Here is a 27,037-nt window from a genome sequence, read left to right as displayed (position 1 = left end):
GGGGTTTTTTAAATGTATTCTCCACAAGCATTTTAAATTATACAATTTACGCAGATTATTTTCAGCTGTTCTTTTATTTAAAGGGCTCAGAAAAATATTTCAGTTTCATGAAAATGGATGGGGAAGCATTTAATTCATATTCTGCATGAACACAAATAAAAGAACTTCAAAATCACCTGCTTGATTTCATTGCCTGTTCATATGGGGTTTGCTGAATGGAATATTCTTGATATCCTTTTCGTTGTGATGGCTCTTGAACTGTTGTCTCTGGAGTTGTGGGTTCACTTTCCTGGGGAGCAGCCTCAACAGGAACAATTTTTGTGGCTCCTATAAGGAAAACAAAGAAATGCTCATTAAAACTCATACTAAAATGTGCATTGTTTATAATACACAAGTGTAAACAAAACATTAAACTCTGTAATCATTAGTTCAACTATTTTAGTTTCTGTTAAGTTCCTGTGCATAAAATGATGGATACACTTTGAAAAGATATCGGTACTTACATTACAGATCTGCTTAAATAATGTGCCAGGACTGATGGTTTTGAGGGTTACTCAAATGGTGCTTGATGCCTGTTATTATGAGATCCTACACTCAAATATTTCCACCCTTAAAAGACTGTAACTTTCCAAAATGAAATTTACATTCTTCTGTTTCTGCCTCATACCACATCCTTCGAAAACTTCTGCCAAATTGCTTAATCAGTTCCGCAAATAAGGCCAGGTAAAACACAGTTTAGTCTATACTTAAAAGTCTTCATATCCTTTCCTTAAACTCCTTATATTTGGGGCATATTGCCATCCCCTCAGAATAAAAGAGTATGTTGGGAACAGGCTCCCCAGGGAAGTGGTCACAGCCCCAAGCCTGCCAGAGTTCAAGGAGCATTTGGGCAATGCTCCCAGGCACATGGTGGGATTCTTGAGGCTGTCCCATGCAGTGCCAGGAGTTGTACTTGATGATTCTTGTGGCTTCCAACTCAGGATATTCTATGATTCTGTGTTCCATGTGCATTTCTCAATCTCCACTAGGAGCAGGAGTAAAGGGACTCTACTGAATGCATTACGATCAGATTCCTGAAGATATTATTTATACAACATATAGGCAATATTAACATAAAGTCTCTGAAACAACAGTGGGAGTTACCCAACAAAAGGTGTGAAAGACTGAGGGACATTAAGTGGAGAAAAATGGTGCTATAGACTAAAAAAGGAAGAAAGATGGAGATTCCGTGGGTTCTTCACAGTGATTTAAAGTGGGAAATGGAGATATTTTGAGAAGAGGCCATTTGGGAGTATGTAGGGCTATTAAAGCTTTTTTTATCAGATGGGACATCAGCCAACTCTGGGACTAAACAGATTGTAGTAGCACTGTTGCTCACTGAACTGGCTGCATCCAAAAATGGCTTTTTTAACTACTGTTTTTTAATAATGCTTTCAGTTCTGTACTAAAAATTCTGCAGGTTCATCAGAACTGATCTTCCAAGTTTTCAATCTAAATGTTACCAGAATGTTATATGTATTATACATAATATGTTGTATATATTATAATTATGTATTATATATATTCTTCTTGTTCCTCCCTCTCCCACAAATGTTAGGTTGTCCAGCAGAATTGCATCCCCCAGATTGCACTGTGGTAGCCCAGTGAGATGGGAGCTTGTCATCATAGCACAGGAGACATGGTTCAACCAGTGGGTTCAGTGTAAAGGTGATACAACAGACATTAGATACCAGACTGGTGTTCCCATACTTCAATACTTAAAATAGAAGCAAAGTCTTCTATATTTAGAACGATTCAGTTAAAAGAAAACAGATCTTGAACTGCTTTATATGCATGGTTACCTCTTCTAGGTCTCCCATTTCCTGAATGTGAGACAAAGACATTAAATGCTCCACACTAACTCTCCTCTGTGCCCTTCTGCCTTTCAGGATGTTTGAGCATTTCCTGAAAAGACTGTTGAACTGTTTAATAGACTTTTGTACTACCACTATAAAAATTTAATCACCTAAATTGGGTGAACTAAATATATACTAACTCACTAGATAAATACTAACTCATCAGTATTTTGCATACTTTAAGTGGGCAGAATGCTCCAAGGTTATCCTATTATTAATGCCTCTAAATTCCCTATGCAGTTCATTGAGAGACCAATGCCTTTAAAAACCTAAAGAGGGAGATCCAGCTCTTGGAACATATGGATGAAGCACTTGCTCATAGGAGGCAATCCTATCCCCTCAGGTAGGTAGCTACTTCCTACCCTTAGAAGATAGGGAAGCATTAAGAAACATTACATGTCTCTCTCCATCCACTTGGGATGCTGCCTGTTGGCTGCTAATGGACCAGCAGCCACTGCAGTCACTGCTAGATCACAAACTAATGACTACTACACATGTGCCTAGAAAGTGTGGAAATTGGTTTCTAGGCTCTACCCAACCTAGTCCCCACATGTCCCAAATCACAAAAGAACTGCCCTCAATATTCAAGCCAGGGAAAAGTATAAGAACAAGGCAAGCAGATACAAGGTCTTATTTTTCAGTAAGAACATCATATGACAGTAAGGAAGATAAAAGTTTTTCCTCACTGTTTCCCTAGATGATCATTTCAAGAAGTCAGAGTATATTCATATCAGGGGGAAAAAAGAGGTTAACTGTACTGATCGTTTCTTTTAAAATATCCTTCCTCCAGCACTATTAGATCTCTATTTTAAATGCAGAATGGTCTTTTAATTTACTAGACTTTATTTGTTTTTTGCTTTCCTCTTTTCAGTCAATATCATCTAAGCAAATCTGTTTTCAAAGTAGTAAGATTTGAGTTCCTCATGACATTCTGACAGGAACTTCTACAGATAAGCATCACCCAACAAGCCTCATCCCTGCCTCAAACTCAGGGATGGTCTCTGATGTCTTACAGTCTATCTCTCAGAAAAGCAGCTTGTCCTTCATCATAGAGCTTTCCAATACTTATCAGTCTAAAAGATAAAAGAATTATTAGAAATGATCAGAAATAAAACAGAAGACATCATCAAACAAATTCCTACCAATTCAACTAAATTCCATGAACCTCCTAACATTTCAAGTACAGACCACAAAAAAAAAGATAAACCAGCAAACAGTAACAAAGACAAAATCCCTTTGTTTGGAAAAGGAATACATAACTTTGAAACCTTCAGCTTGCAAGAGAGATAAATGATAAAGATCTCTAAAATTAGCAACAATGTGAAAAAAGTGTGAATAATCATTATCTCATAAAGCACAAAGAACAGATCTATAGGCAGTCAGCAGGCTGAAAACAAAACAAAAGAATGTGCACTTTCACTCTCTGTGTAATTAAATTATGGGATAATTACTCCACAATGTCACAGAGACTGAAAATATAAATATATTCAAGAAGGGATTTAGAGACAGATTAATAGATATGTATTAAATATGATCATCCAGATTCAAACACCAGCTCAAACAATGTTAGAATCTAGGGGAGCTTATACAATAAGTTTCTTATTTCTTTCCTACAGAGATGCTGTGAACTGCCTTTAGAGACAACTGATCTGACTAGGTGAACCCTTTTTTTAAAAAAAAAGGACCTCAACTGAAGTTTAAGTTTAAAAAAAATCTTCATAATGTAGGTACCCTGGTCTGTACTGGTAAAATAATGTGTTATGGATATGAAGTGAATATTTGTTTCTTACAATCTCTTTTTGAAGAAATGTATTTTTTCAGCTTCTACACTATCCTGTGGAATGTGCTCCAAATGTGTATGATCTCTGGTAAGACAGTTCTGAAAGCCAAATCAACAGAAATCAACCCTACCCATAATCCCCAAAGGTCCCCATGCAAACCTACTCCCATTCCTCAAAATAAAGCTCAAAACAAGCAAAAGAACCTTTTAATATTTGTATAGGTAAGATGACCATGAGGTTAAACACATTTTAACTCAGACAAAGCAATAGAAACACACATCTGTGAATGGGGGGATGAAGATTCCTACCCCTTTCAACAGAGCTGGACATCAGATTGGCTGACCTAAATCCCATGATAACATAAACACCTGCTCACATTCAGAGGTTTAATTTTCCAACCCTTGCCTAATTCAACATTTGCTTTAAATCAGCACAAGGTTCGTGTCTGTTCTCCACCCCTCCGCTCAACTACATGCTGGTGATGCCTTAAAAGAGCCAGCACAGGAGTTCTTGAAGATAAAGAGGAGGGATCTGGTTAAACTCTACACCATTTCTCTCTTTCTGTAAATCCATTATCAGTTTTCTGGTGTGTTTTACCACAAACTGCAGCAACAGGCACAATGATCCAAATGATGGGAAGCTGGGGTCAGAGGAAAGCACTTGCCTGTGACAGCAGTCTGTACTTACTGATCCAGATACTTTAAAGAGGGGTAGTCCCAATCCTCCTCCTTTGCCCCAAGAGGATCGTTTTGTCTGATACTAAATCCATTCAGATGTGCCATAAAACCACAACCATCATTTCATGAGTTACAGAAAAGAAATTGTCTTAAACAGAAAATACTGTTATCAGTTAAAGAGAAATACTGTCATCAATTAAACTAAGCCACTCTCAAACTGGTAAGCAAAATGACATTCTTCCACTTCTTCCCCACTGCCCAAAAATCTCAATGGGAGAAGAAACCAAGCATTCATAAATTACAGTAAAGGGTATAGCAGCAGGAGAACTCAGCTGGATTTTTATGGACAGTAGTTCCTCATTGGAAATCAGGGACAGAAAAACCTGCGAAGTGTTGTATTAAGAATTTGTAGAGAAAAAAATCCCAAATAAAAAAATAATTGTCATCAAGAAGTTGAATACTTCATGCTATTTTTGTATTTCTTGAAAAAAAACCCCAAAAACCCAAAACATTCTACCACTGACCATCTTCACAGGAACTGAAAACAACTCTGCTAGCAACAAGCTGAGTCTTTAAAATATTAGAGGATTTACATAAAACAACAATTTAGATGTTCAAATCTCTCCTGAATCAAACTAATTAAGCATGAATAATAAATTGGTTTTAGAAGCCTTGATAATTTACAGAATTTAAACATGGGAAATACAATACACAAAAACACCAAAAGATTGAATATTTGGCTGAATTTACTCACTTGTTCTTAAAAATAGACCACAAAAAAAAAAAAAGTATATGCCACTCAAAACAAACTATTTTCAGAGGTGCATAGAACTGTATTTATTTACTCTCATTCTTAATTGTGATGCTTATGAAAAATTGTACTATGTTTGATCCGGTATCAGGTGCATGTGTCCATGATCACAGCAGTCCTTCTCTTCAAGGTCCCCAGGTCCCTCCAGCTATAGAGCCATAGAATGGTTTGGGTTGAAAAGGACCACAAAGATCACCTAATTCCAACCACCCTTTCATGGGCAGAGACACCTTCCACTAGACCAGGTTGCTCAAAGGCCCATCCAACCTGGCCTTGAACACTTTTAGGGATGAGGCAGCCACAACTTCTCTGGGCAACCTGTGCCAGGGCCTCACCACCTTCACAGTGAAGAACTTCTTCCTACTACCTAATCTAAACCTATCCTCTCCCAGTTTGAAGCCATTTCCCCAGGTCCTACCACTATGTGCCCTTGTAAAAAGCCCCTCTCCAGCTTTTTAGTAGGTCCCCTTTAGGCCCTAGAAAGCTGCTTGAAGATCTCCCTGGATCTCTCTGTAGCCAGCCTGACCAACCACAGCTCACTCTCTGTCTCCACAGCAGAAGTACTCCAGTCCTCTGATCATCTTTGTGGCCTCCTCTGGACTTGCTCCAACACCCCATGTCCTTCCTGTGCTGGGGACTCCTGAGCTGGATGCAGCCCTGCAGGTGAGATCTCACAAGAGCAGAATAGAGGGGCAGAATCACCTCCCTCAAGCCGCTGCCCAAACTGCTTTGGTTGCAGCCCAGGACGTGTTTGGCTTTCTGGGCTGCAAGCACACACTTCCAGCTCATGTCCAGCCTCTGATCCACCAATACTCTCAAGTTCTTCTTCGATGGACTGCTCTCAATCCACACATTGCAGGCCTGTATCCACACTTGGGATTGACTCAGCCCAAGTGCAGGACCTTGCACTTGGCCTTGCACTGCATGAGGCTGGCACAGACCCTCCTGTCAAATTACTTCAATGCCTGCACAGAAAAAAAATCTACAACTCTTACTCAGGCTGTATTTATTTCATGGGTTAATGCAAGCTTTCAGACTTCCAAAGCTCTAAGTCTATTACCTTTCATATGCCTCCCAAGAAAAAATTACAGAAGAAGAACATCGGGGAAAATCAATGTTGTCCAACTGTCCTTTCTGGGAAGTTAAAAACCAACTCATCTGTTTGTTCAAAGGGATTTTGAGGAGATCAATTTAGTCGTAATCTACTGAACACATGATTTAAAGCAGTGTCCCAAATCTAAATAGTGCATAGCAAAACTATGGCAAAATGTTAATGCAATACTTCCAAAAGAATCTTTCATTTAAGAAGGGAGAAATACAGTCTGAGTAGTTCCTTTATACTGTGAATAAAATACAACTAATTCTCAAGGCCTTCTCTATTTTTCTAATTGTCATATGAAATCTTCACCAATATTCTACTGCACTGGACATAGAAAGGGATATTTCCATTCATCTTTAAAGCTAGGTAACAGGTGGCTACAGATGGCTAAGTTTAAATCGTGCTTAAGCACCTTTAAACTTTATTTTGAGTTTAACTTTACAGATAGTCTAGTACACAGAAAGCATGGGAGAAGGGAGAACTGTTTTATCCATTTATATTCTTCAACAGCAGTCTAAAGCAGTAACTCACCTCTTCAGCACATGATATATCTCCAGAAAAATGGAATAACAGACTATGAAAGATCTTTATTAAAAACTCCAGTAATTAAAGTATTACTGAGAAAGGAGAACAGCCTAAGAATTACTAGTGACACTAAGATATAGTTAGATAATTGAAATTAATTGAAAAAAAGAAGGAAAATCAATGAAATATAAATTAAAATGTAATTGCACTAAATGAATTATTTTTCCTTTTAATCTTCAAAGACTCAACCACTTGTATCTTCTAGAATTTCTAAACGGTGAAAAGTCAGGTGACAATTCATATCTGTCTTAACAGCAATGACTTTTTTATTACACATATTTTAGCTGGGAACTTGAATGTAATAAGATTACTAACTGTCAATCAAATAAATGAGAGGACCTTCAGAAACAGCTGCAGGTTCACGCTTGATCATAAATCCTTTTGGTTCATTAAAGCCTTCTGAATGTACCATGTGCTATGCATAAGGAACTCCAAAGTTGAAGTTGTTTTAACATTTTGAGTCCCTCAAAAAGCACATGTGCAAAGCAAACCCTAATTTTTGTTATCCAATGAAAAAATTGTACTCGGTAGTAATTAGGGCACCAATGGCCTCTAGATTTTCATTTCCTCTCCTGCATCACATGCTTCCTACATTTGCTTCACTATCTGTATTTACTATTATTTCATTCACCTTTTTAGGCTAGTTTGGTATGAAAATGGATCTTTGATCGCACTGTCTACCATGTCTGTCCTCCCCCTCTTGAAAGTTTTTCTAGTCCTTGACAGAAATTTAAAGGTCTAAGAGAAAAATCCTTACAGGGTTCATAATATTTAGCACTAGAAGAGGGGAGTTCCAGTAACAGCTCTTTCCAAAAGGCCTGAGGAAGGGGTTTGTTTATATCCATACATTAACACCTTTAGGAACCCATTTATTAACACCTACATGAGCCCCTTAACAAGCCATTGCATGTTCTCCTTTTCCCAGCTGAAGGAGCAGAGGACACAAGGGGAGTCTCATGTGTGGCAAGGAGGGGAATGAGCACCAGGATAGGGGAAAAGCCACATGCAGTGGGAAAGGGTAAAACGTGGGAGCACAGTGGGAAAATGAGTGTTTCACAACAGTTAGGAAAGAGCCCAGGGTTACATCACCCAGGAGAAAGAGAGCTGTGGTCAGTGAAATGAAGCAGTGCAGACCTCAAACCACCCCAAAACCAGGCTTCCACACTTCCAATGCTCACCAGTCCTCTCCCATCTTCCTCTGTATTTACAATATTGCAAGGCCAAATTTTTAACAGCTCAGTGTAAATCCAAAACTCTGAAATTGTAAATCCCAGACAATGAATGTGAAGGTGTTTTTTTACTTTCCTTCTAAGCACACAGGATATTTGTAGGCGAGTTCATTCAGCTTCCTCTACCATTGCAACTAGAAACACAATTTAGCAAACAAAATCCAAGCGTATCACAGATCTCAACATCAAAAGACATTAAACTACAACACAGAAAATCCAGCCAGCTTCCAAACCACAACAAGAAAATAAATAGAGACATTCAAGTTGTTCTGACAGTTATAAGCAAAACAAATACTCAGAAACATCAGCAATAACAAAAAGGAGAACAACAAAGCTACAAAGCTGAAAATAATGCACAAAACTATCAAAAAGGGATTCTGACAGTCAGGTGTGTTAATGGTTTATATAAACAGGCAAATGCAAACCTAGTTTTAAAATAAATAGTTTGAAACCTTTAGTCATTACGTAGAACTTGATTTTCAAATATATTTACACATTTTCTGTTAAATTATTTGTATGTATATTATTCATATATTTATGTTTTCATAAACAGTTTTACATTTATCATAGATATATGCAAAAATCAAAAGCCATAATAGAGGTTCTACCGGCAAAAAATCCTTTTCTCTTCTTTGGTCAATGTTTTAACATTTTCTTCTTTAAAACAATTCACAGGCTAAACACAACAGATCTTAATGCAGATAACTACAACCATGTCACACTGAAGAAGAAATGTGACTTAAGTTCTAAAATTATGTAAATGTCCAAGGTAGAGACTCTGTATCATGATAATCAAATAACAGTACATATTTTTCATATCATAAATATCCCAAACAGCCTGGTCTCAGACCAGTGACTGTTTTATACAGTGTCAGCATGGTGATTCTGATTACCTGGAATAGCTTCATGGGCTGTCAAAACCACACTTATAATAGGATTTTTAGCTCCTGGAACCTGTTCGGTCTCCTTAGTTGATGGGGTTTTCTCTGTTTTCTGAACTCTGGGCCTCTTTGGAGTTTTTTCTCGCTCATCTTCCTTCCTGTCAAGGTCAACGTCAGAATCATTACCTAAAGAGCAAACATCAAAAAGAAGGTAACTATGTACAAAAGCAATGCAGGTGACACAGTCAGTGACACTACAAGAACAAATGGGAAGGAAATTATTGCTACCATAGGAAGACAGATATTATCAAAACAAGATGCGCTGTATGATCCCTAAAGAGGAAGGTTTAATAAAACTCTATGTAATAAAACTAGTGTGATACTTACACAAATAAAAAAAGAGAAACAAATCAAAATTTTAAAAATGGATTCTCAGAAACATTTGTGTTTCCAAATTATTTCACAGCCCCTCAGTTCAGGAAGGATATTGAGGTGCTGGAGTGGGTCCAGAGAAGACCAACAAGGCTGGCAAAGGGACTTGAGCACAAGTACTATGAGGAGAGGCTGAGGGAGCTGGGGTTGTTCAGCCTGGAAAAGAGGAGGCTCAGGGGAGACCTCATCATTCTCCACAACTCCCTGACAGGAGGTTGTAGCCAGGTGGGGGTTGGTGTCTTCTCCCAGGCAATCAGCAGTAGGACAAGAGAGCATGGTCTTAAGCTGTGCCAGGGGAGGTTTAGGTTGGATATTAGGAATAAATTCTTTACAGAGAGGGTGATCAGACATTGGAATGGGCTGCCCAGGGAGGTGGTGGATTCACCGTCCCTAGAGGTTTTTAAGATGAGACTGGATGTGGCACTTAGTGCCATGGTCTGGTAACCACAGCAGTGTTGGATCAAGGGTTGGACTTGATGATCTCGGCGGTCCCTTCCAACCTGGTTGATTCTATGATTCTATGACTCTATACAAAACACTCATCTGAAATAAGAATGAATAATCAATAATCAGTTGAATTATTCCTTGAAGCTATTTCTTCCTTAAAGCAAATGAGCAATTTGAAATTCTGAAATTCTTAAAAAAAAACAACAAAAAACCAAAAAACCCAAAGAACAAAAACAAAACCTGCACAAAGATAAAAACTCCAAGTTTATGCCAATAAAATTTCTTATATTAGATGAAGTGGTAGAAAATGCATGCTAGAGAAAATAAATTTGGCAAATTAAGGCACTATGCAAATGTGCCAGAATAAGGAATGTAATGAATAAGGAAAGCAGAAACCGACAGAAGAAAATGATAAATAAACCCAGTGAATTTTTCTTTTTTTCCCCCTGAATCTGAATTAGTTGACTCAATCTCCAGTGTAAGTTATTCCATCTGTATCCATAATGTGCTGTAGGTGTTCTACTGTGATAGGGACACAAAGCCAGAAGGAAACACAGTGTGCAGGAACAAGTTTAGCTTTCTCAGGCGTCCTTAGGCAGAAATGTCAACACTGACAACTGGTAATGACATGATGCTAACCAGTAAATCCCAAATTCATATTTACAACCCCTAGAATGAGGAACAACCACAAAGCAAGCTGAATTCAAACGTGACTGAAGCCAGTCACGTTTCTATGGAGCCATGTTAGCAATGCTTCTGTCCCAGCTTCCAGCTTCTCTGCCTGGAGAGCACCCAGCTTTTCAGTGCCTGCTCTAATGATTTCTTCAATTTCATTAGATAAATTCCTTGATCTAAGCCTCTTCTCAACTACCTTTTTCTCTGTAGACTTCTATGATTTTGGAAAATATTGCTGCTTTATATATAAAGAGTCTCGTAATGTCCCCATTTAACTCCCTAATGTAGGTGTAAATTATTCATTGCTACTGAAATCATGTAATTCTAACACTGACATTTCTCTGCAATACCTGAAAGGGATATCTGAATATAAAGAAAAATTCCAGAAAATTCCAGCAGTTTGAACCATAAACTGCTTGTGCAGTGGTTTCTTTTGGTGCGATGAGCAAGGGTGAAAGTTGGACTCCATCTTAGAGGTCTTTTCCAACCTTAATGATTCTATGAAACAAACACATTTTTCCACATTTTCTTCATGAAACAGCCTATGTTAGATTATTATCAACAAGAAAATGAATCATCACAAATTCCTCTGCAGGATCAGACTACCAAAAGAAGAAAGTTTTCTCATAAAGTATCTGAAGACACAAAGAATGTAAGCTGCTTATTGAATTATGTTTCCCTGAGGCTACTTCACCTACTGTTAAACAACAAATACAAAAAGTAATTGGGTTAATTAATCTGCTTTTGTTCGGTGGGCAGTAAGAGTTAGTGCTGGTGTTAGAAAAAAAAAAAAAGAAAAAAAAAGATTTAATATACCTGTGGACAAAACATGTTTTAGTCAAAAGAAATTCAGAACTGTAGATAGGAATAAAAGCTACGATGAGGACAACAGAATTTTCTCCACTTTGCTTGGAATCATGTAATTCCTAGTAGTTATATGAATAGAATCCAAGCACTCTGTTCCTAAATCCTCCTTTCTAACCATTAAAAAGTAAGACTTAATCAGTTTAATGAGGAAATAAAGTGCCTGAAACCAAATAATAAAACTTTGCCATTTCATGCTTTTCATGTCAAACTGTAACTGTTAGTTTTGAATATTGGAATTTACTAAAAAAAAGGACAAATCACAGACTTGAATTTGTGATCCATACTGGTGAATAACTATGACCACAGGACCAAGCTAAGAAATGTTTCATGCTGCTTTTCTCTCCTTATGTGCCTCTGTCAGGCAGATCAGTCTGACCAAGGGTAAAAGCTGTGGAAGAGACATGTTACAATAAATACAGCTGATTATATCTCCCTGTTTTCAAAACAGAACTCCAAAAATGCTGTTTAAAAAGACTTAAAAATAACATTCAGAACTGCAATATAAAAACATTTCTCTGCCAAAGTGTTGCTGTGTCATATGCATAGAAACCTTGTACATGTATGATAAGCACTAATAATTAAGGTTATGGCCATGGGAAAATATTTTCCTAAGAAACCCAAATCTGGTAAGTAATTCACAAAGGACTGAATCTCAACTTCCATCTCAATATGAGCTGAGAACATCCAGCCCCTAACAGAAGGACTACATTCACTGTGAGTAAAGGTGTGAGGAAGGTACTGAGTGCCATGCAAACTCAGTTAACTCCAAAAAAGGCCACATATATATCAGGGAAAAACAGGCAAATGAGAAAATTGAACTGATTTGCTGAACACCTTCAATTAGTGCTGAATATCTGTAAGAACATTCTCACCCTCACAAAAAAAAATAGTCTCCTCTCTACAGAGTGTTTGAATTCTGATACTTAACTATTAAAATTTATTCACTAATCTGATGATGATGGCAGTAGCCCCATAATTCCCCTTTCTGAGAGGAACAAACATCTTTCAGAAACAATCTGTTGAAAAGGAGCTGGGATGCACATGTTGCCAATACTTTTTGCCACAAACAGAACTATTTCATAGTCTGTGGGTAACCTGAAAGAAACTTAAAAATCCCCCAAACCAACACCTCCCATCAAATCACCAAATCAATAAAAATCTTAACACTCAATTACAGCTGCTTTGTTCCCGAACTCTTTCTACACCAAAAAATCCTGAACTGGATGGTGTGCTTTAGGAAGGAATTGAGAGGTAAACAAAAGTATGTTTTAATGGAAAATAAGAGCTTCAACTTTGACCACAGGACTCAAATGGCCTTTCTAGAGTGTGGGGCCATCTCAACAGCATTTAGTTCTTGGAATTTAGCATTTAGTCTTCCTGGAAAAAATTCCTTCAATGTTAGTATTGTGGATTAGAGTGTCAAAAGTGTTTTGTCCCTCACAACTAGGACAATTCAGCTATATAAAAAAGAAACACCCACAAGTGATTTTAAGATAATTTAGGAGAAAAATTTGAATACCTAAGCCCAGCTTCTCCAGGCTGTTAAGGCCTTCACTTGCTCCTGAACAGGTTTGTTTAAATGAACTGCCTCACTCTGCATCTCCCTTGCTAAGCAGTCAGCTTAGCACTTTGTCAGCTGGCACCTGGATGCAACAGATGGATGAAGTGACCTCCCCTCCCCAGCGACAGCAGCTTCAAACGCCTGCTTGTGTTGTGCAAGAAATACAGCACTGTGCCTGCGCCTTCTAACACATTTAAGAAATGGTCATGTTTCTGTTGATTGGTAAAGCTGCTGTCAACTCTGAATTAATCAGTGCTTTCAGAGTCTCTTCCAATCTGTCCCAGGATTCTGTTAGAGTTGTTAACTGAAGGGACTGATCTGGGCATTTGTAATTGGATGTATGACACTTCAGGATTTTAAACTACTCTTTGGTCAAATTACTATTTCTTATCCCCTAAAAAGCGTTGATATTTCATAGCAGCAAGAGAGCAGCTTGGAAAAAAGATGGACTGGCTATTTAAAATTAACATAGACAATTGTTTCTCCAGCAAAGAAAGATATACTACTTGCAGGAAGAATTAATTTAAATCAGAACCCAGCTGATGGCAAAAACATTTTAAACCAAGGCCAAAAGAGACATATTTAAGAATTACTTAGGCTCCTAATTCAGCATGAATGAATGGTTTACTCCAGAGAAGGGACTCTGTCCAGTGCTGTAATGTGTCTTCCACCCAAATCCTGTTCCGCAGCCCCTCATTGTCCTTACATCTTGACAGAGATTCAGGTATGCTGCAGTGTGGGAGAGGGATGGTGGTTAAAATAATTACCTGTTGTCTATCTCTCGAAACAAGTGAGCTTAGAGGAAGTTGCTGGGAAACTGAGCCAATCAAACAGCAGTCAAAATCCTCAAACTCCCCCCAGTGCAGTGCTGGAAGCTGAAGCAGGTCTGTTTTCTGGCTGGAAGCAGACACAGTGAAAACCTGTGGCTGTTCAGGAAGAACCTCAACTCTTCTAGTTTTGTCTTAGGACAAAACACTGGATGGCAGTACCACCAGCCAGCCAGATCCAAATCATTAGCCAGAACTGTTAACTTGGTTTAACCAAAAAGAAACAAACAGGTGTATAAACAGCTCAGCTTACATCAGAGCAACTTGCTTAGGGAAACAAGCCCTCTTTTAAAAAAATACATTTACTAAGCCTGTACATGGGGGATTTGTAAGTACAACAGACATTTTTTAATTCTGTGCTGTATTGGGTTTGTGTGGCCAGGTTTTGATGGCCACAGGTGTGGCTTCTGTGAGAAGCTGCCAGAGCCTTCCCAAGCCCATCAATGATCACAGAATCATAGAATCAGCCAGGTTGGAAGGGACTCCGAGATCATCAAGTCCAACCCTTGATCCAACACCGCCGTGGTTACCAGACCATGGCACTAAGTGCCACATCCAGTCTCATCTTAAAAACCTCCAGGGACGGTGAATCCACCACCTCCCTCACCTCTGGGATAATGTGTTTAAGAAGGGGAAAAAAAATACCAACTGTGCTATTGTCATTGGAAAGAAGACTGAGAAAATGTCAGAGAAAAAACTCTACAGTGAAGAAGGAGGGACAGGAGGTGCTCCAGGCACTGGAGCAGAGATTCCCCTGCAGCCTGTGATGCAGACCATGGTGAGGCAGCTGCACCTCTGCAGCCCATGGAGGCCTGGGGTGGGGACAGGGGAGGGCAGAGATCCATCTGCAGCTCCTGCAGGACTCCACACCGGAGGACTCCACACCAGGGGGGGGCCTGAAAGAAGCTGTGACCCTGTTCAAAGTCCACACTGCAGCAGGCTCCTTGCAGGACCCATGGACCTGTGGAGACAGGAGCCCAGGCCGGAGCAGGACTTGTGACCCCATGGGGGACTCATGCTGGAGCAGTTCATGAAGGACTAGCTCCCATGGGAGGGACTCCATGCTGGAGAAGAGTCTGAGGAGTCACTCCCCTCCAGAGGAAGCAGGAGCAGAGACAACATGTGATGAACTGACCAGAGCCCCCATTCCCCATCCTCCTGCATTGCTGAAGGGGAAGAGTGAAACTGAGCTCAGGAAGAAGGGAGGGATAGGGCGAAGGTGCTTTAAGATTTGGTTTCATTACTCATTATCCTGCTCTGATTCAAGTGGTAATAAACTGATTTCCCCTGATTGTGTCTGTTTGGCCTGTGATGGTAACTGGTGAGTGATCTCTCCCCAGTCCAGCTGAGGGAGAGGAGAGACAGAGTTGCTTCACTGGGCACCTGAGCACCTGGAGTCCAACCAGGGTCAACCCATCACATTTGCAAAAAATTAAGTCACTTTTTTTTTGCTGTTTTAATGACTGAGCCCACAAAGTGAAGGCAATCATTAGCATCAAAGGATCAAATTAGATGCACAGACGATGTCAGCAACCATTAAGGCCTGGTGACTCCTGAAAGAGTGGGACAACTATCACTGAGACACTGATCTCTTGAGAGGTCAATGTGGATCACTAATCACAGAAGTAAAGAACATTAGAGACCTGTTGTGTCTTTTAAATATTCCTCTGACCAATACACACTTCAGTTTCAATAGAATTTTACACCAATTTATTCATTTTAATTATAAATGTCCATTATGTTACAGTTTTCAACACTTTCCTTGAAGACCTATAAAAGATAGCAAAATATTTTATTACTTGGAAACCTTTATGAATATTTGAGCTTCAGCTCAAAAGGCATATTATGCTTCTCTCAATAAAGAATACCACGTAGAATTACAATATATATCTTTTCAATATTTGTATGTTTAGCATATTTTATCAATAGTTAAAACATTATTTTGGTCACAAATATAAAACACTGCATCATATGAGCTGCTACAAAAGGAAATTAACTCCATTGCAGCCAGACACAGTGAAAATGAAAACATACTGATTATTAATCAAATGTCCATATAGTGCTAAGTCTCGTAAGAAATGAAAAATATGAGAAAGTAGTAAAAAAACCGAACTATAGAAAAATCCTAGAAGCATTTGAAAATTAACTTCAAGTTGGAAAGACATGGATAAAAGGGGAAATAAAAACCATGTTATTATGTAACATGTCAAAGACTAAAGAACCTATGGCTCAAACGCCTTGTGATTTTTAGCTATCTGCTCTGAACTACAATGTCTGAAATGTGAGAGCAGGTATTGCAACTCTGGAAGATTCACAGGCCTTCAGTAAAACTGTCCATCCAGCTCTAAGAACTTCAGCAACAGTGGAATCTCACCAAATTAGAAGTTTCAGTCTTTTTTTTTTACGTACAGTAAAATAAGTGTGATTTCAAAAAGTTTTTATGTCAGGGATAATTTACTCTTGGAAATGTTGGTATCAATCACATCTGCTCAAGCAACCAAGAAACCAAAATATTCACTGAACATTATACAGAGACAAAAACACACACACAAAATAAATAACTGGTGTAAAACTTGCAGCACTGTGTACTGAGACAGCAACACCATCATCTGTGTATCACAGAATCATGGAATGGTTTGGGTTGGAAGGAACCTTAAAGATCATCCCACTGGCAGGGACCCCTTTCACTAGACCAGGTTGCTCCAAGCCCCATCTAACCTGTTCTTGAACACTTCCAGGGATGAGGCAGCTACAGCTTCCCTGGGCAATCTGTTCCAGTGCCTCACCACCTCACAATAATTTACTCCTAATATCTAATTTAAATCTACTCTCTTTCAGTTTAAAGCCATTTCCCCTTGTTCTGTCACTATACGCTCTTGGAAGAAGTCCCTCTCCATTTTTCTTGTAGGGTCCCTTCAGATACTGGAAGGTTGCAATGAGGTCACCCTGAAGTCTTCTCTTTTCCAGGTTGAACAATCCCAATTCTTTCAGCCTTTCCTAACAGGAGAGGTGCTCCATTGCTCTAATCAACTTGGTGGCCTCCTCTGGACAGGCTTGTGTCCTTCCAGTGCTGGGGACTCCAGAGCTGGGACAGGCTTTCCAAAACTCCTTACTTGATCTTCGCTAAGTATAACTAAAGCTTAGAAAACCCAGTGTAAATAAATATATGTGCAGAGCAGTGCTAATTTGGAACAGACTCCCACCTGCAGTGACAATAAATGCTAAGAAAGGCACATAAAGAAAACAGCTTTACTGATAGAATAATGAGCTCTAAATTGACTCTTACAACACAGGAAAGATTTGTCTTTCTAAATACTTTGCCGAAAACATAAATTCAATAGTAAGCAGTAGTCAGGAAATTCAACCTAATCTGAGGAATCATTAAGAACAGGAAAAAACAGAACAGAAAAAAAAAAACAAATTTATGCCATGGTATGAACCAGGAGGGCTCTGCAGAGGGATCTGGACAGGCTGGCTCGATGGGTCGAGGTCAACTGTATGAGGTTCAATTAGGCAAAGTGCCAAGCCCTGCCCATGGGTCACAACCACCTCAGGTAGTGCTACAGGCTGGGGCAGAGTAGCTGGAAAACTGCCCATTGGAAAAGGACCTGGGGGTACTGGTTGACAGTAGCTAAACATGAGCCAGTTTGTGCCCAGGTGGGCAAGAAGGCCAATGGCACCTGGGGTGTATCAGCAATAGTGTGGCCAGAAGGACCAGGGCAGTGACCATCCCCCTGTACTTGGCACTGGGTGGGTGCACCTTGACTCTCTGCTCAGTTCTCAGGGAGCTGGAGGAAGAGCTTGCTAAGCCACTCTCCGTTTACCATCAGTCCTGGCTAACTAGGGAGGTCCCAGATGACTGGAAGTTGGCCAATGTGACGCACATGCATAAGGGAGGGAAGATATGGGAAACTACAGGTCTGTCAGTCTGACCTTGGCACCCGGCAAGGTCATGGAGCAGATCATCCCACGTGCCATCACACAGCACCTACAGGATGGACAGGGGAACGTGCCCAGCCAGCACGGGTTTAGGAAAGGCAGGTTACCTGAACAACCTGATCTGCTTTTATGAGCAGGTGACGCACCTGGTGGATGAGGGGAAGGCTGTGGATGTGTCTACCTGGACTTCAGCAAAGCCTTTGACACTGTCTCCCACAACATTCTCCTGAAAAAGCTGGCAGCCCATGGCTTGGACAGGGGCATTCTGTGCAGGGTTAGGAACTGGCTGCAGGGCCAGGCCCAGAGAGTGGTGGTGAACAAAGCTCCATCCAGTTGGCAGCTGGTCACTGGTGGTGTCCCCCAGGGATCAGTGTTGGGCCCAGTCCTGTTTAATATCTTTACAGACGATCTGGATGAGGGGATCAAGTCTATCATTAGCAAAGTGGCAGATGACACTAAGTTGTGGGGGAGTGTCGATAGGAAGCTTTGGGCTGGAGACCTTCTAGCTCACCAACAAGTGGAACCCCTTTGCTGCTCATGAACAACTTAATTGCTTGATTGGTTTGCTTTTACCAGAGAATAAACAAAAGATGTTTCATCTGCCCAAAACTGAGGCTATTTTCTTTACAAAGAAGGAAAAGGATGAGCAATTTAGTTTGAAAAATCAGGCAGTGTGTAGTGAAACAAATGAAGATAAGACTTGGGAACTCTAATATTAGAGCTAACAGGTCAAGAACGGTTAATTTGAGTCAGTACTTTTAAAAGGACATAAGAAAAGGCAACATTGCCAAAATAATGCAAATGTGAACACTGGACCTAGCACATACAAACAGTAAAGGGCACAGACACTTGGGATGTCAGAGGTGAGACAGCTGAAGTAATGGTCACTATGGACAGCTGAAAAATCCTACCACTGATGATAGTAAAATATAACCAGGTCCTTTATCAAAGCAAGAGTTTCTCTGCCCTGTCAATGTATTCTAAACTTATTTTAATTAGGCTTTGCCACAAAAGTTAAACTCTCCATATCACTGAAAGTAAAATAGTCATAGTAGTTGTGTATCATAATGGCAGACTGGACACAAAAGGGTATAAGAAAGCTGGAAAAAAATCAATGGCAAATTTTGTTTGCAAATAGGATCAACAGGATATGATATTGAGCAACTGTGGCTAAGGTAAAAAGTGAATTTTAACAGAAACACAAAACTTACATAGACAATTTGGACATGGTCCTTGCTTTGTATGAATGTGACATTCACCTCCTAGCCAAGTTAAATAGGCAGCTGGACTAGATGACTAATAGTCCCTTCCAACTATTCTATTCTAAATGAATATTCACTGTTGTCTTTTTCAACAGGCTTTTTAGATTGGTGGTTGATACCCCAAGCCTGTCAATCTTTAAGAAATATTTAGCAATGCCCTTAACAATATGCTTTAACTGTTAATCAGCCCTGAACTAGTCAGGTAGTTGGACTACATGGTCATTGTAGGTTCCTCCTGACTGAAAATACTCTATTGTGCTCTGTTCTACTCTAAACTTTGAGAGGCTGGATATATTCAACTCAATCTTGAAGCTAAATTTAAACAATGAACTCTTATATGCCAAGGACAGTTATTTGCATAAAGTTTTGTAAAAAGGAAGAGGTGAGTTTGGCATTATTTTTTATACAATAAAACAAGCCATCCAGAAAAGCAGACTCTAAAAGTGTCAAAAGGACACACAGAATTGAGGTTTCCCAAGTCACAGGACAGAAACACCTGTACAGGATCATCCTTCCTCACCCATGTGATACTTACCTGTGTGGCCTTTCTCACTGAAAAATTGCAACCCTCTTTGTGAGAAACAGAACAGTTGCTAATGCAAAACAAGCATTTTAGGGAGTTTTAAGACCATCGTAAGTGCAATAAACATTTTAACTATTTTGAAAAAAAAAATGAGTACTTTGTCTGACTCTATGCTCAGTTTTGCTTCAAAATGCTTTTTGTGTTACAAGAAACAGACAACTCCATTCCATTTAAAACCCAACACTGGGGATCACAGGTCAGGTCTCACGATGGGAACACACTGTTCCACAAATGTTTCAGATATTTTTGTTCACCATTTTCTTACCTCCATCTCCTTCTTCCTCTCCTTCATTTAAGACAATAATGCAGATATGTTTAGTGAGCTGACGTGTGTTGGAGAACTTCCGATTGCATTTCCTACATTCCAAGCTGCCTGGTGAGACTTCAGACAGTTCTGGGCCCTCTTCTGTTCCAGGGGGAGTTTCTTCGCTTGGAACAGGGTTGTTTTCTGCCACATCTTCATCCACACAAAACTTCTTAGTAGATCCTTTAGGTCTGCCCCTTTTCCTCTTCGCTACGAGAAGCTCTAGAGAAGAAAGTTAAAGTTTAAAGGAAGCTATAATTAAATGCTACAGCTAATTAGCTAATACCCCTCTGATTTTTGAAAAACAGGTACATGAAATGAAGTTTGAGAGACTCTATCCCGAAAGCTTAAGAAAAGGTTAGCTTCACACAAATTTATTTCAAGCAGTGGTACTTGTTGGCATTTCTGGTGGCTGCAAAGCAATAATGTTTGTGCTATTGAGATCAGCAGATGTCAAAGTGCCAGTTTTACATAAATTACACTGCAAGAGCTCTCTTAGGCTGTTGTGTAACTGTAGCAGCACATGTATTCTACAAAGTTGTTTTACTGTGTTCTGACACTTTACGAAAAGCCTGTTAATTTAAATCAGAAATTATTTGTCTTGAGATGTAATCAGACATCAGAGAAAAAGAATTCATATTTTAAAAGCAAAAGCTTATTGTCCATTTAATATATTTAACAATTACTCCCTAACATTTCCTGTGGTTCTTTATTGTTAGAACTTTCTACCCAAAAGCTGGTAAAAAAAATTGTTGGTCACAAATAAATTCCAGAGGTCATGCAAAAATGTTTCCTTAATTAAAATCAGAAGTCATCCACAACTCCTAATATAATTTTACATTTCCATATTTCTGTAGAGGAAATATTAATTAAATCAATGAGATGTAGTGCACAGAAATGCCTGACAATATAAACTGTATTTCCTGCTTAACATTTCTCTTATCACTGCTGTAGAATCACAGATTCTGACAAATTGAGATTGGCAAACCCAAAATAAACCACAAATAATTTTCAAGTCCAGGTGCCAAAAGACCTTATTGAATTGGTTGATTTAGAGCATATGGAAAAATAAATGACCTCAAGGCACCTTAAGGGAGGATGACGTAGGAGAACAGGAGGTGGGGGCAGCATCTTATTCATAATCTCTCCAGCATTTCCCTAAGTATACCAGGCAAACAAAAGCCCACATTCAGAGACCACAGCTTTGAGTTAATCACGTAATTACTATCAAATGAAAAAGAAAGCTTTCTGTCTTCTTACAGTAATGACTGAGTACCTGTCTGCTTAAATAAATGCAATAAAAACATCAAAAACCTCATTATGAATAGAAAAAAAAGCAACCCTTTCCTCATAAGTTTTTGCAACTCTCCATCAGCGCCCTGAACTTTTGTGCTACTCCAGCAAAAGTAGTTTGTCAACTATCAGCCAAAAAGAAAGGGGTGATTTCAGTGCTCTCAAAACTTCTCTTTGCTACCATTCAGGTTTTTTTGATATCCATTGATCACAGCAATCAGTATTTGGTGCCTGGAGTTGAAGAAATTAACATAAAATTAAAACAAGCCAACAAACAATAATTATCTTCGCGTCAACATGTCAAAAGGTCACACTTTGCTAATGTATCCAACACGAGGAATACAGATGTGGGTACTGCTCAGGTTACTGTAAAATAATTAAATCCCATGATTGGAAGAGTGAATGCAGCCACCATATTCTCTGTGTTCCTTTCATTCTTTTACAATGCAATCATCAGATTACCCAACAAAATAAATGAAGAAAAACCAGGTCAAAGACACGGTTCTTCCTGACCATTTTAATGTAAACTTCAGGAAAAACAGAGCAGCACTTTCGCACTGAGGCAGAAATTGAAACAAAATCTTGCATGTAGGTGGAAATGTGAAAAGTACTACTTTAGAGGGCTGGTGGTAGATCCTCTGCTATGGCTTACAAAAACTGCAGTTCTTATCACTGTGACTACTAATGGTGTGGCAAATATATAAAGGATGTGCAAATTTTACAAATGTTTGTAAATGTGCCCACCAGTAGGAGAATTTACAGCAGTTCCCAAACATTTAAGTGGGTTTGGTGGCAAGTGCAAGGCAGCAACACAGGAACAGGAGGGCTCATATGGGCCACTGATACACATCACCAGAACTCCTGAGGCTTATCACAGTCCTTTCTTTTCCCTGCTCCTTGGTTTCCTCTTTCCAGGACAAAATATATCACAAGATACTTTGAGCTAGCCAGAATTAAATTTTTAATGATGCACATGACCATAAATTCCAGCTTCCTCTCTATCCAGCTTGGCCCCAGTGAGTCCTTAACACTGCTCAAAACACCACCTAGGATTAACAACACACAGTAATTTAATAGTAGCACATTGTCATTCATCTGCCAGCATATAACCAAGTTAATCAAACATCACTTGCTAGAAAAAAGAATCTGCTTAACTGTTAAAAATAAAGCAGTGTATTAAATAAATAATGAAAAAAGCCTAACGCTTATTTCAAGGACGCTTAGTCAGAAATAGAAGTCTTAAATTGGTCATTAAAAAGATTTTAAAGTAAGATCCTGTTCCCTCAAGAACAAATTAGTTGTTTCTGGGGATTTTACACTCATTACAGACTCACTGACACCAAACTTTATGCTGACTGGTATTGGATGAGCAGTGGCAATATTCAGGGAAGACATTCTGTGCTGTGCTGTATAATTATGTACTCAAAGACATAAAAAAGGTACTTCAAAAAGAAAATAATGAAATAAACTATATGTCTATTTTTGTACTGTTCCTTCACAGGAATAATTCACATAAGCTTCTCCAAATCAATCTATTTAATACAAGAACTTTGTCAGAAGTCACAAGTGCAGGTGTTCACTTAAATATCCTGAGCAAATCTTAGCAGGTCAATGCATTATGCGACATGAATCCTTCCTCAAACGTCAGTGTAAAAAGCTTATATTTCATTCATCACAACAATACACGGCTGTATTCAGAATCTTCTGCACAAGGTGTCATACAAACACATCTCATCCACAGCCTTATCCTGTTACTGTTCTGCCTGTGTATCACAGCACCCAGAACACCTCTTATCCCTCGAGTCAATGTCTGCTCTGGTTGTGTCCTGTGTTCAAGCAAGGATGAGGTTCAGGCACATGCCATGGTTTTAAGTGACCTTAATCAGACAAACTCCTCAGAGGAAATTATGATACGCAGACAGTAACTTTCTTCAAGGTTTCATAACTGACAGAGCATGTATCCCATAATGCAGATATAGCCTAAACCAGTGATCCATCAGGGAATGGATCATTATGGAACGTTATGAACAGATGAAGCCAGGGTCATTGATGCTGTCCCCCAAATCTTCACCAATCTGACTAACTAGAAGCAAAAAAAGAGCAGAGTTTTCAGAAGCACTTTGAAGGAAATGGAGATCATCGTGCAAAGTTATGAAAGAAAGTCCTACAAAAAACTGGAGTGTGAGTGACTACAGTTCCCAGTAAATACCTGTCATTTCCCAAGCAAAGATGTCACACTCCAGCGCTGGACAAAATGTGACCTATGCACTGCTGTGTAACAGCAGCATCTGCCTGGTACCCTTGGTCCCACTTAATAACAAAATTCTAACACTGTCCTACCAAAATGTTTAGGACAAGTCAACTGTAAACAGATCATGACTTAACAATGGGAAAGTGGCATGACTAAACAAAATTCAGCAGAGAGCACTGTCAATAAAATAACATTAGAGTAATAAACACAGATTACTTGCCTAGCACTTTATTTGTCCACAATACTTATAAAATCATTAATTTATTACTCGGGCAGAACAAAGAGCTCCATTAGCAACTCAGCATTCACTCATCTATACCAACTGTGGAACAGCTACAGCATTTACCAATACTTGGAAGAAATACTGGGCTTTCGAAAGACAAAAAGATGTTCATCTATTAGTCACCAAGAACTAAAAGGAAATTGTAATTTCTAAGACTGTCATTCATCAATTATTTCTCCTTTCAGTGACAATACTGAATTACTATAGAGACTGGTTCACTGACAAAACATTGTACACTATAAACAGGAGGGAAAAATTAATGCCTTGAAAGAAGAACTCTTCCCAATTCCTATATTCAACTGTAGAAACCTCTATTTTTCTTAAACAGAACACAGAAAATAATTGAATGGGACTTTAGACCCCTCTTCTCCTATCAATCTGTGTGATGGGAAAGGAGAAGTGCTGAAGTATGCCTAGAATACAATTTGAAATCTATGTGAAAGTAATTTACCTTGACATGTAGCCCAACCTTGAGTTAGGCTACATAATCTGAAAAAGGTGGCACCATATGAGTATATCAGATGAATAAAAGTATTCATCAAGAATAATCAGAAAGGTAACTTATGAATGTGTAACAACATATGAATGTTATATTTTACATATAGATTTGCAAAGTTATTTTCTTAAAACCTATATATGTCTAATTTCTGTTGCTTCAGATCATAATGGCAATTACAAACTATTCTCATAAATATCCAATGCATGCTGAAGACATACAATATAGAAAGTCAGATAGTCCTGATACAAATGCAAAGAGAAGTTTACAGGAGAGTCTTTTTACTAAAAGGAATAAGAAAATGTTACAAAGCACCACCAGTCTCACTGTGCTCAAAAACACTATTTAGTGAAGGGATAACAGGAAACAAAGATGTAAAAATCGAAGATGCCTTCTGCATGCTAGAGGAACTCATTCTATGCAATTCAAATAAAATTAGAATTGCATTTTGAAACCTGATTTGAAATTTATTCGTCATCTCCCAAGGCACTGGTAATTTTGGGCATTGCATGAAATAATAATCTGGCATGAATCTTCCTCACCAACCATATGAGGACATGGCAGCTGTAATGGAATACTGTATGATCGTCATTAGAAATATCTTCTTACGCTGATGAAGTTAATATAATTACTGAATTACTGCTGGTAAATAAGTGAACAAAAATCACATGCACATGTTAATGTTAAAAAAATTCTTTAAAGTATGATATTAGAGTGCTTTTGACTCATAAGCACACAGCTTTTTAAACCCAGAAATCATGACTAGAAAATCCTAGTACTTGTGTTAAATAAGAGATTTGCCTACAATATAAATCCATTACTCAGATAAGGGTATAAAAGAAGATATAATTATAAAGTCTGAATTATTTTTAATCCATTGCTAATATTTCAAGGGATGGCAATTATAATCAGTTAAAAATGGAATGGAATGAATGTAACTTCTGACACTGCAGAGTAAAATTGTTCTGTATAAGTAATTCAACCTCTGACTACCAGACTGCTGTATTTACCACTGTCAATATCAAAACACAGTTATAAATTATTAATTGTGCCACTTCCTTGTTGAAATAGAACTATTAATATTACCCAAATCACAACAAACAAGTCAGACAACTCAAGAAGCACACCTAAGCCTCAAGACACACTCTCGTCCATGGTGCCCTGGTTGCTTTCCACTGGTGTTACACAATCTTCCACTGCTATTACACAGCTCAAATTAAAGCTGTTACACAGCTCAAATTAAAGCTGTTACACAGCTCAAATTAAAGCTGTAGGAAGCAGACTTTGCTGTACTTGACATTTAAAACTGACAATGAACCAATGTCATCATCCCCTCTGACATGTTGAGTTTATCCACATCTGTCATACGATCTATTCTGCGCTGAATGAAATTCAGGGTGGCAATTGTAGAGTGATTATTATAAAATCAAACTATGTAAATCATTCTATACACAACACAGAATCATCACACCACAGGCTTTATTAAAAAAGCAAGTAACACTGAAAATTCCATTCCTCTCAATTTATGAATGTACCTTCTCCATCTTTGCCTGTGTTTGTGGGCACTGTTAGAGGCTGGAGAGGAATAATGATGTCATCCACATTGGTTCCTTCTTCTGTGTGCTTCTCGGAGACATGAGACAATAGTTCGGACTGATTTGGTGAAAATAAGTTACAAAGCTTACACATGAAGATGGAATTGATCCCTGAAAAAGCAAGTTTAAAAATAAGTAATTAATATTTTCAAATTTAAATTATTTGTGTTACCAGTAGTTACTGAGGTTTTGGTTACTTAATACACCTAACAGACAGTAATGAGGTGAAACAAAGAATGTTATACCATTAAATGAACACATTCATAATACATCCCAGAATGAATTAATTTAAGAAATGGTTAAACTCCTACCCAGATTGGCATAGGGCTAAAAACTTCTGGCTTAAATCTTAGAAATTTTCTAACAAGACCCAAAAGCAAGTAGGACAGATAAAGACCTATTTCTCACTTCCAGCCTCAGACAACGTTACAATTTTATATATTTTCAAACACATGGTAAAATTATATAAGACATGAAGTCCTTGTCCAGGCTTGTTGTGTACCACATTAGTATAAATGCAAAATATTTTGTCCTATAAAGCAGTTCTGAAATACAGTTGGGCTCCAAATCCTAATTTATGTTCACGGACCTCACTGTTACTTTTTATTACTTGACTTTTCTACTTACCTCACACCTAAGCAAGTCTAACTCTCTAATTACTTGTGTAAGTGCTGGAAACAAAAGAAGGGAGGCAAAATTAAATACCACGAAAGATAAAACTTCTTCACTATAGTAAAAAATAATTATATTTTTATAAAAAAGTATGCTTTGATGTGTCATTTTTGCCCTAGAACATTACCACGGGCACAAATCTTGAGCTACAAATGTTAAGTGTGTGGTTTCAGGGATCATTTTCCTTAGATGTGGTTCTGCCATAATGAAAGAGTGGAGAGGAAGGTCAAAACATCTGCAGTGCTGCCAACCACAAAGTGGTTCATCATATGACAGTCACAGCCATGTCATCACATCCTTCCTCCTCAGGTCATTCACTTCAGAATTGTACAACCACTGCTTTTTTCTGCTTCTATCCAAATATGCTTGAAAAGTATTAGGCCTCATTTTGACCCATCTACATGAAGAAAAATGGGCAGGAATAGGAGGGAAATTTAAGAGGCAACAAAAATTGTGCTATTATCGGAGCAAGTATCAGCCTCAGAGGCAATATTAACGTTCAAAAATAACAAAACCATCTGGTATTTCATACACTTCGACATAGAAATTCCATGAAAAGTTCCTGTTGATTCAAATAGAAAAAAAACCAACA

At 38.5% G+C, this 27,037-nt stretch overlaps 1 protein-coding gene across 3 annotated transcripts in view; it reads right to left on the bottom strand.

The window, feature by feature from the left end:
• Nucleotides 1-27,037, bottom strand: part of ZFAT (zinc finger and AT-hook domain containing) — a 113,080-nt gene that overhangs the window by 44,371 nt on the left and 41,672 nt on the right. For 2 of the 3 annotated variants that reach the window (XM_018076489.2, XM_029959465.1), the window contains exons 2-6: nt 26,401-26,444; nt 25,714-25,884; nt 19,817-20,077; nt 8,971-9,144; nt 177-327 (exon numbers count right to left, since the gene is read on the bottom strand). In XM_018076489.2, the coding sequence (XP_017931978.1) occupies nt 177-327; nt 8,971-9,144; nt 19,817-20,077; nt 25,714-25,867 (740 nt within the window). In that variant the 5' untranslated portion in view covers nt 25,868-25,884; nt 26,401-26,444. The remainder of the gene's footprint in view (nt 1-176; nt 328-8,970; nt 9,145-19,816; nt 20,078-25,713; nt 25,885-26,400; nt 26,445-27,037) is intronic. The other variant, XM_008924688.3, reaches the window with a different exon arrangement.

This window comes from Manacus vitellinus, unplaced genomic scaffold (genome assembly GCF_001715985.3).
Source record: "Manacus vitellinus isolate BGI_N305 unplaced genomic scaffold, ASM171598v3 scaffold_1_pilon, whole genome shotgun sequence".
Classification (NCBI taxonomy): domain Eukaryota; kingdom Metazoa; phylum Chordata; class Aves; order Passeriformes; family Pipridae; genus Manacus; species Manacus vitellinus.
Note: the sequence above shows the minus strand (reverse complement) of the source record. Positions and strands in the feature narration are given on the sequence as shown.